The sequence below is a fragment of the Sus scrofa genome, chromosome 12 (assembly GCF_000003025.6).
Source record: "Sus scrofa isolate TJ Tabasco breed Duroc chromosome 12, Sscrofa11.1, whole genome shotgun sequence".
Classification (NCBI taxonomy): domain Eukaryota; kingdom Metazoa; phylum Chordata; class Mammalia; order Artiodactyla; family Suidae; genus Sus; species Sus scrofa.
In genome coordinates, this window is record NC_010454.4 from 37,841,288 (window position 1) to 37,862,066 (window position 20,779).

The 20,779-nt window shown below is 37.8% G+C and overlaps 1 protein-coding gene across 2 annotated transcripts in view; it reads left to right on the forward strand.

Moving 5' to 3' along the window:
• Positions 1-20,779, forward strand: part of USP32 (ubiquitin specific peptidase 32) — a 223,916-nt gene that overhangs the window by 121,155 nt on the left and 81,982 nt on the right. For both annotated transcript variants that reach the window (XM_021067306.1, XM_021067305.1), the window contains exons 6-9: positions 14,897-15,028; positions 17,078-17,185; positions 19,917-20,032; positions 20,447-20,509. In XM_021067306.1, the coding sequence (XP_020922965.1) occupies positions 14,897-15,028; positions 17,078-17,185; positions 19,917-20,032; positions 20,447-20,509 (419 nt within the window). The remainder of the gene's footprint in view (positions 1-14,896; positions 15,029-17,077; positions 17,186-19,916; positions 20,033-20,446; positions 20,510-20,779) is intronic.

Below are 20,779 nucleotides of genomic sequence, written 5' to 3' on the forward strand. Positions count from 1 at the left end.
TTCAGTTGCCTTCAACTCAAAATAATCCTTATGCTAAAGTGTCATGTTTGGGGTTGCATTTGGTGCTATTGTTCAGGAATACATGAGATAATACCTTTTTTAAAGAATTCAGCATTGTACCTGGCATAGAATAGGTGCTTTAGGAGTTCCCATTGTGGCTCAGCAGCTTAAGAACCCCACCAGTATCCCTGAGGATGCTGGTTCCATCCCTAGCCTCCCTCAGTGCGTTAAGGATCCAGCTTTGCCACAAGCTGCAACGTAGGTTGCAGATGCCTCTTGATCTGGCATTGCTATGGCTGTGGTGTTGGCTGGCAGCTGCAGCTCCTATTTGACCCCTAGCCTCAGAACTTGGCCCTAAAAATAAAAGAAAAAAAAAAGGTGCTTTACAATGAATATGCATGCTCTTGTATTAGTGAATAATGTCAGTGAGCTTCATCTTAGTTTCTCCAGAGAAGAATTGTTTTGGGAACAGTTTTCTGATAGCTGTAGGTCAGTACAAAAACTAACTTGTCCATTAACCTGTTTGCTTTCTTTTTACAATTTATAAAAATAAAGAATAAAAACAGAAGTTCCCATCATGGTACAGCGGAAATGAATCCAACTAGGAACCATGAGGTTTTGGGTTCGATCCCTGGCCTCATTCATTGGGTTAAGGATCCAGTGTTGCCATGAGCTGTGGCGTAGGTCGAAGGCACAGCTCGGATCTGGCGTTGCTGTGGCTGTGGTGTAGGCCCTTGGCAACAGTGTCCATCAGACCCCTTGCCTGGGAACTTCCATATGACGTGGGTACGGCCCTCAAAAGACAAAAAAAAAGAAGAAAGGAAGGAAAGAAAGGAAGGAAGAAAGGAAGGAAGAAAGGAAAGGAAGAAAAAACAAATTAGTGCAACAGATAACTTAATTGCCACTGGCTTCAGCAAATCGCTACTTTCTTAGTGCTCTTTACTATGAGTGTTTTCACCAAGTCAGAATTACTGCTGAATTTCTTATAGCTATTCTTACACAGGCAGGTTTACATGTGATTTATATTATTCATAAATTCTCAGATTCTGGCTAAGCAGTTGTCTGCTGACATCTTTGTAGGCTCTTCCACTCAAAGAATATTTGGTTTGTTAATCTTTTCAAATAATGTGTCAGGAATGTGGAAACTTGGGATAAAAATAGAGAATGTTATTAAGTGATTTATAAATAGACAGAAAACACATATTTTAAAGCATCAGTGACTCCATTTAAATTTGTGTAATGGGCCAAGATATCTAGGAAACAAAAAGGAGTTACAGTTTTTCACTTATAAATAACATTTATTTTAGAGTGCAGATGCCTTTAATTACTTTTTTCACATATAATTATAAAGAAAACTTTGAAGTCACAGTAGGTTGAACATACTGCCATTTTTAATCAAAATTTGTTCTTTTTATGTAAATCACAAATGAAACTGGGGCACTATTTGTATTCAATACAGAGTTAGAATAATTAACTAATTCAATTTATACAAGATTTTAGTTTTTATTATGGCCAGTACAGTTTTCAGAACTGTAGATTCCGAACTACTGTTACCTTACCTTTTATTGAAATTTAAGAAATTCAGGAGTTCCAGTCATGGCTCAGCAGTAACAAGCCCAGCTTGTATCCATGAGGATGCGAGTTCCATCCCTGGCCTTGCTTAGTGGGTTAAGGATATGATGGTGCATGAGCTGTGGTGTAGGTCACAGATGCGGCTTGGATCATGTGTTGCTGTGGCTGTGGCGTAGGCCAGCAGCTACAGCTCCAGTTGGACCACTAGCCTGGGAACCTCCATGTGCCTCAGGTGCAGCCCTAAAACAACAAAAGACAAAAACAAAAAAAAAGTGGAGTTTCTATCATGGCTCAGTGGTTAACCAACCTGACTAGGAACCATGAGGTTTCAGTCCCTGGCCTCAGTCAGTGGGTTCAGGATTTGGTGTTGCCATGAGCTGTGGTGTAGGTCTCAGACGCGGCTCAGATCCCGAGTTGCTGTGGTTGTGGCATAGGCCGGCGGCTACAGCTCCAATTAGACCCCTAGCCTGGGAACCTCCATATGCCGTGGGAGCGGCCCAAGAAATGGCAAGAAGATGAAAAAAACAAAACAAAACAAAAAAATCAAAAAAACTAATTTGCTATTTAAATAACTAAGATTAGATTTCCTAAAAATTTTTTTTCTCAAATATATAGTGTTCTTAGTAACAAGGTAATTTTTAAAGCCATTGTACTAGAGAGATATATAGATAGAATGGTTTGTGATAATTATAAGCTTTTTTTTTTTTTTTTTTTTTAACAATCTCACCTGTGGCACATGGAAGTTCCTGGGCCACGGGTCCAGTCAGAGCTTCGGCTGCTGGCCTATCCCATAGCCACAGCAATGTCGGATCCTTGGCCTCCTGATCGAGGCCAGGGATCAAACCCAAGTCCTTACGGTCACTATGTTTAGGTTTTTAACCCACTGAGCCACAGTGGGGATTCTGCATTTTGATGATATTCAGAATAAAAAAGATGTATAAGGAGCACGTTCTAAATAGTTAAATGTTTGAAATAGTTTGGGACAAGTTTTATTATTATTATTATTTTTTTTTTACGTTTTTTTAAAAAAAGCCTTCCCCATCATGGGTATTATTATTATTTTAGGGCTGTATACTTGGCATGTGGAGATTCCCAGGCTAGGGGTCAAATAGGAGCTATAGCCACCAGCTAGAACAATGCCAGATCCAAGCCGAGTCTGCGACCTACACCACAGCTCACAGCAACATTAGATCCTTAACCCAATGAGCAAGGCCAGGGGTCAAACCTGCATCCTCATGATACTAGTCAGATTCGTTTCCACTGAGCCATGACGGCAACTCCAGGACAAGTTTTATTATTATTATTATTTATTAGGTTTTTTTTTTTTTTTTTTTTTTTTTTTTAGTGCTGTACCCTCAGCATATGTACATTCCTAGGGTAGGAGTCGAATTGGAGCTGAAGCTGCCAGCCTACTCCACAGCCTCAGCAATCCCAGATCTGAGCCAAGTCTGTGACCACAGCTTATGGCAACGTCAGATCCGTAACCCACTGAGCAAGGCCAGGAATCGAACCTGCATCCTCATGGATGCTAGTCTAATTTGTTTCTGCTGAGCCACGTCGGGAACTCCAGGACAAGTTTTATTATTACTATTGATATCTGAAAGAAGATTCTACTAAGACTCTCTAGTCATATGGCTTTTTCTTGTTTTTGTTTTTTCCCTTTTTGGCTGCCCCACAGCATATGGAGTCTGGGCCAGGGGTCACATCTGAGCTGAAGTTGTGATCTATGCTGCAGCTGTTGTGACACCAGATCCTTTAACCCACTGTGCTCAGACCAGGATCAAACCTTTGTCCTGGTGCTGCAGAAATGCTGCTGATCCCATTGTGCCAGAGCAGAAGCTCTGGCTTTTTCTTGTCATACCCTTTCCGCATCTATTTTTTTCACGGTTATTTAACCACATAGTGTTGGAAATTGGAGACACAGACTATAAACTCAAAATGTAAATTGTTTCAGTCAGCTTTTACAAATTTAGATCAGGGTATTATATCCCCTAATCTTGTACATGCATAGTCCTAGCCAAACACAGTATGGACGCTCTCTACTTGAGTTAGAAGGTCCATCCTTTAGATGCTAACATTTGAAATGTCTACATCCTGACCAAACTGCCTACTAATTCTAGGTTGTAGTGTCATCTTTAACACCCTTTTTTGTCATTCACTGGCAAGCAAAGTTCTTTCTTCTTTTTTTATCTTTGTCTAGGGTCCATAGCATAAATCCTTCTATAGGTTACCCTTTTCGTTTTTTTTTTTTTTTTTAATTATAGGAGACTATAAGAGTTATTATTTGTTTTTGCTTTTCTGTCCTGTTACTACCTGTTTTTTTTATACACTTTTACACTTGCATGCTCTTTTGCCTCTGTTTACAATATCCTTCTGCTATGCTCTTTTTCCTTTCCCTGGTTGACCCTGAGATAGTCTGCATGTATCCAGACATCCAGGCCGAGGTGCTTCTTTGCTCCCTGAAAACCCTGTGTCTCTGTTCTTTCATTGTACTTTCCACACTGGATTAAAATGACTAATGTTCTCTTTTACTAGGATCTAAATATAATTGTTTTGTTTACAATCATGTCTATAATTTTTAGCACAATGTCAGGCACATAAAATGTTTTCATTAAATGTTTGCAGAATATTAAATGATCTTGACTATAGCTCCTATACTTTGTCAAAAATACCTTGGAAGGTTCCTCCTTGTGCATTATCTCATTTAATCCTTACCACGGCTGTAAAAAGCTAGTTTCTCGGAGTTCCCGTCGTGGCTCAGTGGTTAACAAACCCAACTAGTAACCATGAGGTTGTGTGTTCAATCCCCGGCCTCACTCAGTGGGTTAAGGATCTGGCAGTGCTGTGAGCTATGGTATAGGTTGCAGACGTGGCTCGGATCCTGCATTGCTTTGGCTGTGGTGTAGGCCGGCAGCTACAGCTCCGATTTGACCCCTAGCTGGGGAACCTCCTTATATGCCGCAGGTGCTGCCCTAAAAAGCCAAAAAAAAAGTTAGTTTCTCAAAATCAGATGGCTAATACGTTCCAAAAATTGGGATGTTTGAACTCCAGAGTACATGCTTATTATCATTTTAGGATTTGAAGACAGTTTATTGATACAGTCATTTTATTCTTTAATATTTTATGAGTAGCTTGTAATTGCAGATAAAAGGAGTTGGTCATGTGGTAGTTATGGTTGTGGTGAGCCATCTTCCTCAGACTCCAGTCTTGCAGAATCATTTTTTTCAATTCCCCCCCCCCCACTTTGGTTACTACCTTCAAATGATTATTGTTTTAAATTTCTCTTTAATAATTAATTTCATTTGATCCAGGCAAGCACATCGAGTGATTGCCTATTTACCAACATGAAGTTAGATAATTAGAAGTATGATTTTTTTATCATTAAAAGATTATTAAAGTGATTTACGACATTATGCCTGTTTCTGCTGTACAGCGAAGTGACTCAGTTATACATATATATCCCAGGAGACTGGCTATAGTTCCCTGTGCTATGTACTGTAGGACCTCATTGCTTATTCATTCTAAATTTAATAGTTTGCATCTGCCAATCCCAAACTATCAGTCCATTCCCACTCTCTCCCCAGCTCCCCCTTGGCAACCACAGGTCTGTTCTCTCTCTCTTCTGTTTTGTAGATAATGAACTGTGATTTTTAAGAACTATGTTTTAAGAACTAATTTAGACTTTTTTCTCCTTAATACTGATCATTTTTCATGGGATTTAGTTATATTATTTGGAAGAAGATACGAGCGCTGATTCTGACTCGTAAATACACTTTTAAAGTTTCCCTAAAATGTATCGTAAAAATGAGTAAGCCGGCTAACTCAGTGATTTCGTTTAAGTAGTAGAATCTGGATCCTGGGGTAGTTGATGTAGTACTTTTGGCTAATTTTAGGGCCGTGGAACTCATTTTGATTCTTTTTCTTTTTCTTTTTTGTTTTGTCCTTGTGTCTTTTTCTAGGGCTGCACCCACGGCATATGGAGGTTCCCAGGCTAGAGGTCTAATCAGAGCTGTAGTTGCCGGCCTACGCCAGAGCCATGGCAACACCAGATCCTTAACCCACTGAGTGAAGCCAGGGATCGAACCCGAAACCTCATGGTTCCTAGTCGGATTCGTTTCCACTGCACCACGTCAGGAACTCCTGATTATTTTTCTTATCTAAAATGATTTTTCTTATCTAAAATGATTTTTCTTATCTTACCGAATTTATATTGTCTCTATTTAAGCATTTATTATCTCAACTAAAATATGCATATGTCATATTCCCATGCCACATTTTAGTTTGCAGTGTTAAGACCTTCTTTCGGTAAGAAAAAAGTTCTTTAGTGATTCTTAGGCCACAAACAGCCTAGTAAATTTGCATGTCCCTCCTCCTTTATCCTCTTACCTGGCTATGAATGATGTAAGCCATCTTAAGTAGATCTCAGAAGGTCATTGCTTTGAGAACAGATTGCTCCCTCACAAATGTTAAAGAACTGTATTACTGTTTGAAAATACTTGGATATTTTGCCTGTTTTTATTTTTAATTGGGAATTCAGTTTTGGCATTAAAGAGCTGTTTCTGCAACGGAAGCCTCTGGTAAGGTGGGATTTAATTAGGATGGCCCAAAGTGCAGGCCAGGAATCATTTAGCATGTTGGGAATATGGTATGCTGCTGTTGTGAACCAGAAAAAATTATACCTATAGGTGGGTGATAAATTTATTCCTACTTAGCTAGTAAAGTATAAGTTTTGTTATCGATTTATGAATTGCAAATAGAGTGACTACTGCAATTACTACCTCTGACTTCTTTAAGTGAAAAGAAGGTTAGTTACTTTTTTTTCCTCCGAGCAATTCAGCTGCCAACTCATAGAAAATGTTTGGGTAATGATAATATTATATATGTAATTTACTTAACATGCTCTTGCAAATATTTGATTAACAAATTGCAGCTCATAACCAAAAAAATGAACAGATCACATAAACTTAAAAGGGGGCTCTAAAGCATGATTTTAGTTGATGGCCATACCAATCTAATCATTTTTTTCCTTCCAAATATGTTTTCCGTGTTTTTCCATATTTCTACTTCAGCAAAAAAGTTGTGTTTTTTAAGGAGGTTAATAAACACAATTTTCAAAGGTAAAAACATTTGGAAGGCAGTAAGAACAGTTTCTATCAAAGCTCCTGTCTTCCTCTTTTTGTTTCAGGGTCAGATTCTTTATCTGTAGATCTACTACTTGGAAGAAAGTTCAGAATTTGAGAAAGTGTTTCTCTGGAGGAACAGAAGAGATTTTTCTTTCTTTCTCTCTTTGGCATCATAAGTGGAGTAAACAGACCATCTTATTTAGGAAAATGAGACAATATTTGGTTATGTATCAGACACTTGTGATTACTCTCCCTGATGGAAACATTTAAAAACATTCTTTTTAAATAAATTCAGTCATCTTGGGATTTGAAATAGATACTTCTCTTTGTAAAAAGATGAGACATTGCCATGTTTCTCAGCAGGTTAAAGATCCAACATGGTCACTGCAGTGGCTTGGGTGGCTGTCATGGCTCGAGTTCTATCCCTGCCCCAGGGACTTTTGAATGCCGGAGGTGCGGCCAAAAAAAAAAAAAAAAAAGAAAGAAGGAAAGCTACATGCTTATGTAGAAGTTTTGTATATCATTAAAATCAGTTCCAGTTCCAAAGTAATTGGACCATTGCAAAGGTTGATTCATCAAGAGGTTATATTATAGTAATGAATATAGTCTATTTGTTATTTGGTTAAAAAAGAAAAAAATACATGACACAGTGGGTAGTCTTATATGAAAATCTTATCTTTCTTGTATCATCTTTTTGATGATTTTTCTTCAGATATAAAAAAATGAATTTAGCTCATTGATTATTTAAAACTGAACTAGAATTTTATGTAATCTGAGAAATCATACAGTGGTATAGATTATAGAATGAAATTGTAAATAATCTTTCCAAACAACCCAGATGACATTCAATTAATATATCTGTGATTATAGTTATATGCAAACATACAGTTATGTTTTTCTTTTTCTTTTTTTGTCTTTTCTGGGGCCGCACTCGTGGCACATGGAGGCTCCCAGGCCAGGGGTCCAATCGGAGGTATAGCCACCAGCCTACGCCACAGCCACAGCAGCAGGATCCGAGCCACGTCTGCAACCCACAGCACAGCTCATGGCAACGTCGGATCCCCCAACCCACTGAGCGAGGCCAGGGACTGAACCTGCAGCCTCATGGTTCCTGATCGGATTCATTAACCACTGAGCCACGACGGGAACTCCCTCTTTTTACTTTGTTGATTATGTACATTTTTAAGTATTTTTTTATGCAACAAAATATATTACTAGTTTAATAAAAGTAAGACAAATTTTAAAATTAATCCAGTATTAGCATTTTAATTTTTACTTTTTTTTTTTTTTTTTTTGGCTTCTGTGTGCAACAGCCTGATGTGGCATCTCAGTTCCCAGACCAGGGATTGAACTCGGGCCACAGCAATGAAAGTGCCGAGTCCTAACCACTAGACTACCAGGGAACTCCCTGTATTTTCATTTTTTAACTTCTTAAAATATGTTACAACCTTGTCAGTTAGTTGTTTATAATTACTTTTAGTAAATAATAAGTAATTACGTCCCTTTAAGTGCCAAAAGTATGGGGTAACTTCATAATTGTTCTTGGAATCCCTTGCAGTAGGTTCTCTGGGTCATTAGAGGATTATTCTAGGGATAGCCAAGGCAGGAATGATCCAGGAGAGCAGCTTTATAAAGTGTGGGGACTAATCGCATCGGTGTACTTGACTCCAGGAACCTATTTTCAAGGCCTTTTTTTTTCAGCAGGGGTAATCATTCCCTTTAACTTTTCCTCATACTTCAAAATTAATGAGAACAATTTCTTTCTGAACATCTCAGCTCTTTGATCTACTGATGTGTGAGTATGTACAGAATTCTGTACTCCCAGCACAGGATTTTCTTTTTCATTTTATATTTTGCTTTTGAAAGATATTCACCCCTAGATCCTTTAAGTTTTAGGTTATACACATTAATGAGTGAGCATCAGGACATAGTAGGGTGTAGGAAGGAAAAACAGAAAAATACTAGCTTTGTGTCCTAGGAGCCTCTTGAAGCTACAAAGGAATGTAGTTCACCTTAAATTTTTTTGAAAGTTGGTGGAATGTGCTTTCATTTATTCACCACTCTTTAATGACTACAGTACTTATCCTAAGTGTTAAAATTTAGCAAGGAATAAAATAGACAAAAAAACCTGCCCACAAGGAGTGTATGTTCTAGTCGGAGGAGACAACAATGTACAACACAAGTAAGTCTTAGGAATCAAAGTAAAACAGGAAAGACGGATGGAGGAGTGTCATTGGATGGGGTGCAGCTTGGAAGGTCTGAGAATGTGACATCTGAGTAAAGATCTGAAGGAGTTGTGGGGACAGCCATGCAGATGTCTTGTGAGAAGAGTGTTAACGAATTTTTGAAGCAGAGAAGTAGCATGAGTCTGTATACATGTTTCTTTTAAAATGGTATTTTATCATCAGTAAAATTAAACTTCTCCCCCTCATGTTTATGAATTGTCTGTCTTGTTAATCTCCTATAGTCTTAATACTTTCTAATTGCATATATTGATGATTTAAATTCTTTATTAAATACCTAACTGGTCTTCTCACTTTTTTCTTAGCTGCCCACCAGGCTGTTCTTAACTCAGCAGTCCTGAGTAATCCTGTAGTTTGGATCCTGTCACTCCTCTGCTTTGGATCCTTGGTAGTTCACAGTTTTAGTTAAAACCAAAGTCCTTACAGGAGTTCCCATTGTGGCTGAGTGGGCTAAGGACATTGTCTCTGTGAGGATGTGGGTTCAATTCCTGGCTTTGCTCAGTGGGTTACGGATCCGGCCTTGCTGCAAGCTGTGGCGTAGACTGTAGCTGCAGCTCCGGTTTGACCTCTGGCCAGGGAATTTCCATATGCCACAGATGTGCCATAAAAGGGGGGGAAAAAAAACAACTGCTAAGGTCCTTACAGCGGCCCATATACTGTGACCCTCATTTCCTCTCTGACTTTATCCCCTGCTACTCTCCTGTTATTCTCCCCTCACTACCTTCACTTTAACCATTCATTCTGTTCTTTCTCTTCCTTGAGCTTACTAGGCAAGCTCTCATTTCAAACCCTCTCTTCTTGTTCCCTGTCTAGAGTGTTTTCCTCCGTGATTGGCCCCTTTGTCTCCTTCAGATCTCTGCTCCTGTTACCCTCACGGTGTGATTGTTATGACCACTCTATTGAGGGCCATTGCCTGCATCTTCATTTACTTAATTGATAAAGTTTTCTTCAGAAAATACTCACTTATTTCTTAACATTATATTTGGATATTTGTTTCTTGTGGGGGAATTGCTAATGTTGTTATGCCTTTTCTTTTATGTTTTCTTATATGTTATTATAAAGGAAAAGCATTGAGTTTTGTATATTTTGTATCCCTATAGTTTTTTGTTTTTTGGTGTTTTTTTTGGTCTTTTTGCCTTTTTTAGGGCTGCTTCTGCAGCATATGGAGATTCCCAGACTAGGGGTCTAATCTAAGCTGTAGCCGCTGGCCTACGCCACAGCAATGCAGTATCTGAGCCGTGTCTGCGACCTACACCACAGCTCATGGCAACACCAGATCCTTAACCCACTGAGCGAGGCCAGGGATTGAACCCGCAACCTCACGGTTCCTAGTCGGATTTGCTAACCACTGCGCCACGACAGGAACTCCATCCCTACAGATTTTTAAGTTCAATTATAATTTGTAAACGTTTACTCTCTGAGTTTTTTGATGTGCATTCTACTTGCATGCAAACAATAACCTTAGTTCTTGTTTTCTAATGTTATACTTCTATTCTTATTTGATTGCGTTGGTGAGAATTTTTCAGAATCATGTTAAGTAATAGTTGAAGGGTTCCACTTTAGTTTGGGAAGGAAGACATGAAAGACCTTCATTCCGAACTCTAACATGAAATCACTACATGCACCAAACAATTGTAGTCTTATTTGAAGCCACTGAAGACATATCGGTACAAAGAAATCTTAAAAAACAGAACAAAACAAAACAAATTCCAGAGGGACGAGCTCTTCATAGGTGATCAAGGAATGTAAGGTGCTTTCATTTCTGAGGCCAGAGACTGAGATGGGGCTGAGTTTGGGAGAGAGTAAACCTGCCTGCCTAAGGTCAGTGTTTGCTGGGATGAGTAAAAACCAGCCAAACTGAAAAAAAAACTGTGTCAGATTTAAATCTGAAGGAACCCTGAATGCAAAGATAATCCTCTTCACCCAGTAATTCTGTCATGTAGAAATTTTGCTGAGACTGAACTAGGCAATTTTATGAGTTCACAATTTTGAAGTCTCAGAATCTTGAAGGTTGCAATCTCAAGGCTCTGTGGTCCTAAGATTCTGGCATTTTATGGACAGAATTGTCATTTTATGGACATCTTGTGGTTATGCAATTTCCACCTGGGAATTGGCAAACATTTTCTTTAAAAGGCGGATACTAAATATTTTAGATTCGTGGGCCAGTTACTGAACTCTGCTGTTGTAACACATTAGTAACCGTATACTATATGCAAGGAAATGGCATTAATGAGTTTTAATAAAGCATTATTTATATGCATGAAGCCTTCAGGCTGGAGTTTATAGACCTCCAGTTTCGAAAACCAGTAGTTTCAGTGCTTTCCTTGAATGGAAATCCAAGCACACCTTCAGAACATTTGAACTAGAAGTAAACTTAGTCTAACCGGAGCTGAATCTAAATTGCGATCCAAAATCTGTTTTGATTAATGATATCAGATGGAAGTTAGTGACTAGGCATTTCCTATTTTCAACTTTCCTTTGTGTAGATACTAATTTCCATCTGGTATCATTTAATTTAGTCTGAAGAACATTCTTTAATATTCCTTTTGGTGCAGTTCTGCCACTGACGAATTCTCTCAGCATTTATCAAAAAAATCTTTATTCTGCTTTTATTTTTGAAGAATATTTTTGTAGCATATATAGTTTATATAGTTTATGTAAGATATAGATGTTTATATAAGATATATAAAATTAATAGGTTGTTTTTTCCCCTTCTTTCAACCCTTTTTTCTCCCCATTGTCTTCTTGTTCTTTTGTTTCTGAAAAGAAACCATTATTTATCTGAGTTCCCCTATTTGTAATGTATTTTCTTCTCCCCGTTTAGATTTTTTTTGTTTATCAGAAATTTGATTGTGTTTTGTCTTGGTTTGGATTTCTTTGAATTTTTCTTGCGCATGGTTCATTGAACTTATGAATCTGAAGATTATAGGGTTTTTTTTGGTTGTTTGTTTTTAATCTTTTTGCCATTTCTTGGGCCGCTCCTGCAGCATATGGGGGTTCCCAGGCTAGGGGTCCAATCGGAGCTGTAGCCTCCGGCCTACGCCACAGCCACAGCAACGCGCGACCCAAGCCGCGTCTGCAACCTACACCACAGCTCACAGCAACACCGGATCCTTAACCCACTGAGCAAGGCCAGGGATTGAACCTGCAACCTCATGGTTCCTAGTCGGATTCGTTAACCACTGAGCCATGACGGAAACTGCTGAAGGATTATAGTTTTAAATCAAATTTAAATTTTTTTCAGCTGTTAATTATTTTAATATTCTCTGTCCACCTTTTTCTGGGATCCCAATAACATATATGCCGTACTTTTGATGTTGTCTTACAGGTCACTAGATTGTAATAATTTTTTGCGGTCTTTTTTTTTTTTTCCTTAGGAATAGTTTCTTTTGCTCAGTCTTCAAGTTCACTGATTTTCCTTTGTTTTGTAATCTGCCATTGAATTCTCCGTTGACTTTTTTTTTTTTTTTTTTTGTATTTTTAGGGCTGCACCCATAGCATATGGAGGTTCCCAGGCTAGGGGTCAAATCAGAGCTGTAACTACTGGCCACTGTAGCTACACAGCCACAGCAGTGCTGGATCCTTAACCCACTGAGCAAGGCCAGGGATTGAACCTGTGTCCTCATAGATGCTAGTCGGATTTGCTTCTGCTGAGCCATGACAGGAACTCCAACTCTTTAAAATTTCAAATACAATCAGCCATCCATATCCACAGATTTTGCATCCACAGATTCAACCAAGGATTGGAAATAATAAAAAAAATTTTCCAGAAAGTTAAAAAAAAAAATCATGAATTTGCCACATACCAGCAACTATTTACAGAACATTTATGTTGTATTAGATATTATAAGTAATCTAGAGATGATATAAAGTATATAGGATGATGTGCATAGGTTATATGCAAATACTCTGCTATTTTATATAAGGGACTTGAGCATCCTTCGATTTTGGTGTTTGGCGGGGGGGGGTCCTAGAACCAACAGATACTGAGGGGTGATTGCATTGTACTCTTATCTGTAGTATAGTTCCATTTGATACTTTTAAAAAATAGCACCTATTTCTTTTTTCAATATATAGTCATAGTTTTCCTTAAATTCTTGAGATACTTATAGTGGATATTTTAGAGTCTTGTCTGCTTTTTCCATCATCTCTGTTATTTCTATAGCTTTTTCTCGTTTTAGGTCACTTTTTCCTGCTTATTTCATATATACATTTATATTTATGGAAGCTAGACATTGTGGATATTATATGGCTAATTGGTTTCTGTTGTCTTCCTTTAACACAGGAAATTTGTCTTGATAGGCAGTTATTTTTGGATCAGCTTGATATTTTCAAGACTTTTAAAAAGCATTTTGGGGGGCAAGTCTGGATTTGCCTTTACTCTAGAGTGAGTTTTTCCCCTACTATTTAAGCGTGACCCTCTGAGTCTATGAACACTCCCAGTGTTCACCGTGTTATCTCTACTCAGGCTGGTCAGGACTTGAGGCATCTCCTAGCCTGGCCTCAGTGAATTTCACCTTATGCATACATAGTTTAGTACTCTGCCAGAACTCAACAAGATTTCTGTGTGCCTTTCTGGAGCTCTTTCTCTACATATCTCTTTCCTCTTCAGTACTCTGCCCTGTAAATAAATGTTAGCTATCTCAGCCTCCCTGAACTAAAATTTCTTAACTCAGCGAAATCTCACTGCTTTTGGTTCCTCATACCTTGCCAAGGTCTGGAAAGTGACTACAGGCAGAAAGCCAGGGCAATGGAAGGACTCACCTTTTTGTTTTCTAAATCTTACTTTAGTTCCTTGGAGGGGGAAAAAAAAATGCACTGTAACCATAGTTGGAGTTTACCTGTGGTTTTTTTTTTTAAATGTATCTTCTGGAGTTCTTGTGGCTCAGCAGGCTAAGAACCCAGCTAGTATCCATGAGGATGTGGGTTTGATCCCTGGCCTCATTTGGTGGATTAAAGGATCCTGCATTGCTGCAAGCTGTGGTGTAGGTTGCAGACACAGCTCAGATCTGCTGTTGCTATGACTGTGGCGTAGGCAGTTCCGATTTGACCCCTAGCCTGGGAACTTCCATATAGATAGATAAATCTTCTGATGAATGAGGAGAAAAAGATGTTCATGTTTTCTATGCCCCTGTTTCCTATCACATTATAAATCCTATTCTCCCTTCTCTTTCATTTATGAACTTCATTACTTAGATTTATCATGTTCTTTTCCACTTATCTAGTTATTATTGAATGTATAATCCTGTCCTGTATTGACAGGACAAATCAGATATGGATCTTGCTATTAGGATGTTTACAGTGTAGCCAGGAGAGAATATGTGTCTAGAATCTTTAAATCCAAGATAGAAAGTGAAAATTACCAAAAATGAGTACAGATAAAAATGGTGTAGGAAGCCAAAAAGAAATGTCTCAGTTGTTTATTATTTTACATGTTGAATTTAAGCAACCTACTTAATGGGAATTGCAAAAAGTTTCTTTTTCATTTTAAAACTTCTTTTATGCTAATTTAAATTTAATATTCATCCTTTTTTTTTTTAATATATTTTCTAGGGCCCCACCCGCGGTATATGGAGGTTCCCAGGTTAGGGATCTAATCGGAGCTGTTGCTGCCGGCCTACGACACAGCCACAGCAACGTGGGATCCGAGCCATGTCTGCAACCTACACCACAGTTCACAGCAACACCGGATCCTTAACCCACTGAGCGAAGCCAGGTATCGAACCCTCAACCTCATGGTTCCTAGTCGGATTCATGAACCACTGAGCCACAATGGGAACTCCTTCATTCCATTTTAGATATGATGTATTTGTATTTCAGAGTTTTGTTTTATGTAATTTTTAGCAATTTAGCTGGGAAATTAAAATATATCCTTAGAAGCTACAGTATCAGGATGAACTAACTAGGTACCTAGAAGAGAAGACTGAAGTTTTATGTCTCTTTTGATTTGACTCTCAGTGGAGGAATCAGACATCATTGATCTGGAGAAACGCTATTGGTTGCTGAAGGCTCAATCCCGAACTGGACGATTTGATTTAGAGACATTTGGCCCATTGGTTTCACCACCAATTCGTCCATCTCTAAGTGAAGGTAGGAATCATTTTATTTTCTATAAATGTTCTTTGCTAAACACACGAGACCGTCTCTTACTTCTAACCGATACACCTTAACTCTAAAAGCCGTGATGTTAGAAGTTTGCAAGTTTCTTACAAATAGTGTAGTTTAGAGGGGGGAAATATATATAAGGAATTAAGATTATATAGTCGAGCTTCCTGTTCTGTGTCTCCTTGCATAAGTCAGTTGAGCTCTCTCACCAGTATATTCTCATATATAAAATGACTTTGACTAAGACAGTGATTTTGACTAAGACACTGCCCACCTCTTCCTCAACTCACGAGCCTCCACTATATTTCTACAAGAAGAAGGTTTCACTGGCTGTATCCCTCCCCTGCATAAAAAGATTAAGAAACCTGGACCATCTGTAAGGGCCCCACCTAACTCTAAACTTCTTACTGTTAATAACTTAAAAAAAAAGGTTAGAAATTCCAAGGGTAGTTGTGGGTGCTATCACAAAAACCATTTTGGAATTTGAATACTTGAGTTCTGCTTCTGGTTCACACCTTTTTAAATTTTTCTTACTTTTGGCAAGTCATTTAACTACTTCTTTAATTTTCTGTTCTTTAAACTGAGGGCACAGTATTAGATTCTTGAAGTAGATTATCTGTATTCTGCAGATTCCCAGTGTATTTCAGAAATACTTGTTAGGGGAGCCAGAACAGAGAAGGGCTTCTACCGACTTCAGAGGTGAAGTTGTTTTTTTACCTTTTTTAAAGTTGGAGAGCAATAAATAAATCATTTCATTTGAAAACAAAATTATTCCCTTTCTGTGTTTTACAGAAATTTTGAAAACCACAGGATTAAATTATAAATGCTCTTTTGTTTCTGAAATTTATTTATTTATTTATTTATTTGTCTTTTTGTCTTTTTAGGGCCGCACCCACGACACATAAAGGTTCCCAGGCTAGGGGTCTATTCGGAGCTACAGCTGCCGGCCTACACCACAGCCACAGCAACTCCAGATCCAAGCTGGGTCTGCGACCTACACTACAGCTCACGGCAACGCCGGATCCTTAAACCAATGAGCGAGGCTAGGGATCAAACCTGAAACCTCACGGTTCCTAGTCGGATTCATTTCCGCTGTGCCACGACAGGAACTCCTATTTCTGAAATTTAAAATATTTATGTATAGGAAGTTCCACTGTGGCACAATGGGTTAAGAATCCATCATTTCCATAGTTGTGGTATAGGGATTGAATCCAAGCTGCTGCTATGACCTACGCCACAACTGTGGCAATGCTGGATTCTTAACCCATTGTGCCACAGTGGGAATTCCTATAAATAATATATATATATGTCGTGGGTGCAGGGGGGGAATATACATATATTTATTCTCCCCCTGCACCCATGGCATGCATATATATATATATATATTTTTTTTTTTTTTTCCCCCTGTACTGCACAGTCTTCTTTGTACTGCTTAATCTGCAGTACAGAATTTCTTTTGTAATATGGTGTGTTATTTTTCTTTGTTCCATGAAAGAGCTTATGGAGCTTATTAATAACACACAGTATATCTTTGATATACAGTTCAACTTTTTTTCTTTTTCCCTTTTTCTTTTCCAAATAAGGATAATTGTGGACCCTGATTTTTTTTTTTTTCAGTTCTTAATTTTTTTAATTTTTATTTTTTACATGCTATAGTCTCTCTTTTTTTGTTGTTAGCCATACTCATGGCATGAAGAAGTTCCTGGGTCAGGAGCCACAGCAGTGCCAATGCTGGACCTTAACTAACTGAACCATGAGGCTCATTTTTAGTTTGGAAATTAATATCAGATAGAGATAGGCAGGCAAACAAAATCAAACACTAAATGAGAGTAATGTATTTTTTGCTAGAAAGTTAAGTATAATTATATCAGGAAAAAAGAAATACTTCCTAAGACATTGGGAAAAACAGATAAACTTATTTTTAAAATTCAGTCAGTTTACAGGAAAGAGTTATGCCTCCTTTCATGACCATGTCATTGTTAACATTTGGAAATTTGTTGGTTGTGATTTATGTTGTCTTTTCTCATTTAACAGGTTTGTTTAATGCTTTTGATGAAAATCGTGATAATCACATAGATTTTAAGGAGATATCCTGTGGGTTATCGGCCTGTTGTAGAGGACCCCTTGCTGAAAGACAAAAATGTAAGTGTATTAAACCTTATCACAAAATTTGCAGACTATATAGATTAAAAAAAAATCAGTATTCACTAATATAAAAAATCATCTGTGGATTAAGGCTTGTATCTTCATTACATTGGCAAATAGCAAGCTCATGTGCTTTTACTGAGGTCACTGTGACAGTTTAATCATCTATTCTTTTTTGCTGTGGAGTAATTTGGGATCTTTGCTATTAATAACGGGGTTGATTTTCCAGATGAATGTGCAGTTCATAATAAAAGAACTACATCAGTCATGATGTATTTGAAAATGTTAAGCATTTAGAAAATATATATAGGGAGTTCCCATTGTGGCTCAGTGGTTAACGAATCCGACTAGGAACCATGAGGTTGCGGGTTCGATTCCTGCCCTTGCTCAGTGGGAACGATCCAGCGTTGCTGATCCAGCGTTGCCGTGAGCTGTGGTGTAGGTCGCAGACGCGGCTCGGATCCCGTGTTGCTGTGGCTCTGGCGTAGGCCGGCAGCTACAGCTCCGACTGGACCCCTAGCCTGGGAACATCCATATGCCGCAGGAGCGGCCCAAGAAATGACCAAAAAAAAAAAAATATATATATATATATATATTTGTCTTTTCTAGGACTGCACCCGTAGCATATGGAGGTTCCCAGGCTAGGGAGCTGTAGCTGCCAGCCTACACCAGAGCCACAGCAACTCGGGATCTGAACCGCATCTGCGACCTACACCACAGCTCATGGCAATGCCGGATCCTTAACCCACTGAGCGAGGTCAGGGATCGAACCTGCAATCTCGTGGTTCCTAGTCGGATTTGTTAACCACTGAGCCACGATGAGAACTCCTAGAAAACATTTTGTAGTAATCCGTATAGAGAATTTTGTGTCTTCTATGACTTGAAGTACAACTTATTTTCTGTCACTTGTATACATTAATATTCTATTAGCAAAATGAAATTTATGATGAAAACACAATTTTATTAAATATTAAAATTGTTTTTAAACCCTCTAGCTAAAATGATCTAGCTTAATTTATAAGCATAAGTATATTATATTGATAAATATGAACCATATTTGAGAAAATGTAACAGTTTACGTTTAATTCCAACCTAATTCTAGTATATTTACCAGGATCATTATCTCCATGTCTTCCTAAAATACTGGTTTACAGATGTTATCTGTTTGGTGTATGCTACTTTGTAGTTTTATATTCTTTAATATTACTGTACTGTGATGCACTGCATTGATTTAATGGCATAATTATGAGAGTGTATGAAATACATAAACTAAAAAAATTTAGATTTTTCTTCCTTGATATGGTATACCATTACTCCAACCTGGCTTTATGATAGATCATTTGTTCCCATTAAAGTTCAGATAGTGAATAAAGAGCCTGAAGTATTTGCTTCTCAATTGAGGTTTATTATTGCCTTAATTTTTTTTTTTTTGATGGCTTTTTAGGCGGTTTTTTAAAAAAATAAATTTTATTGGATTATAGTTGACTTACTTTCTTTTATTTATTTATTTATTTATTTATTTATTTTGTGCACCCGTGGTATATGGAAGTTCCTGGGCCAGGAGTCCACTTGGCCCAGCTACAGCAACACTGGATCCGAGCTATATCTATAACCTGTGCCACAGCTTGCAGCAACACCGGATCCTTAACTCACTGAGCAAGGCCAGGGATCAAACCTACATCTTCACAGAGAACGCTGGGTCCTTGACCTGATGAGCCACAATGGGAACTTCGATTTACTTTTTTTTTTTTTGCCTTAAATTTTAAAAAAATTTCTCTTTTTCTAGTAGATGGCCTAGTGGAAGTTAAACAAACTAGAGTGATTCATTTGACATTAATTACCAAACTGCTAATATTTCTAGTTCTTAGCCTGTTGTATATAAGAGGCTGAAGAGAGTTGAAATTATTCTTTGGCAAAAAATTGAGTGTGCATTTACAGTTACACTGGAGAGTCAAAATCTCTATACAGTCATCTCTCAGTATCTGCTGGGGATATTGAGACTGCCCTTGGTTGCAAAAATCCATGGATACTTAAGTATTTATATACAGTGGTATAGTATTTGCATGTAACCTATGCACATCTTGTATACTTTAAATCACTCAGTTACTTATAATATCTAATACAATGTAAATAGTTGTAAATAAAATGTAAATGCCATTTAAATACATGCCAGTGTACGGCAAATTCATGTTTTGCTCTTGGGAAGTTCTAGCAATTAAAAAATATTTTAAAAAATATATTCTTAATCTGTGGTTGTTTGAATCTGCAAATATGGAACCTGTGGATACAGAGGACCTGACTGTATCAGTTTGTTATTGTTGATTATTAATGTAGATATAATATTTTTAGTGTTGTAAGAATCAACTCTGACGCGATCAGTTTTAAATATTAGAAATTAATTTAAAGGCTTGAATTTACCTCATAATCTGTGAGGTATTGTATAGTAACTTGGCTCGTATTTTTCAGTTTGCAAATAATTGAGCTCTAGATTTGGGGGAAGGATAGGATTGTTCAACCTGACTAATGATTTAGAGAAACTTATGAAGTATGTGCAGGAAGTCCTACAAGTTAGGGGACTTTAATGACACAGTCTACTCCAGATGAGAACTTAATCTAGAATATACTTGCTTGGGAAATATAAGTAATTTAACCAGGTCAGCTTCTAGTAAAATGGGTTGTACTTCAGAATATAAAATTAATTTCCCTCCTAAGAGTTTCTTTTTTTTAGTTTGCTTTAAGGTGTTTGATGTTGACCGTGACGGCGTTCTCTCTCGGGTTGAGCTGAGAGACATGGTGGTTGCACTTTTAGAGGTCTGGAAGGACAACCGCACTGATGATATACCGGTAAAGTTTTGTTTGTTTGTTTGTTTGTTTGTTTTTTAAGGTCATACCTGCAGCATATGGACATTCCCAGTCTAGGGCTCCAATTGGAACCGAAGCCTCTGGCCTACACCACAGCCAGAGCAACACCAGATCCAAGCCACGCCTGTGACCTACACCACAGCTCACAGCAATGCTGGATCCTTAACCCACTGAGTGAGGCCAGGGATCAAGCCCATATCCTCAGATACTAGTGGGGTTCGTTACCACTGAGCCACAACGGGAACTGCCTGTCTTAATATTTTTAAAGTAAGTGTAATAATCTATTTTTGGTAATTTAAAAAATATTTGACCCAAATATTGTATATTTTAGCCACTGACTAATACAAATGATATCTTCTCTTTTCTAATCATTGTTGTGGGTTTCTGTTTTTAAAGGAATTACATATGAATCTATCTGACATTGTAGAAGGCATATTGAATGCACATGACACCACAAAGGTGAGTCTAGCTGGGACTAATTTCTCCTTTTCTAAAAGTACCTTGTACTCTGAATTGTTACATATGACTTATATACATATTTGAGTCTCTTCTACACCATCCCCACCAAGTACTTGTTTGGGCCTGTGGTTACAGTACCTCCAATTTGTGTCTAAAGTCTGTTCCCATCTTTAATCAACTCAATTAAGTGTTATATACATAAAAACATCTATTATATTTTGTAATCTAGGCATTTTATAAAAATTAAGTAGACGTAGTCTTTACCATCTA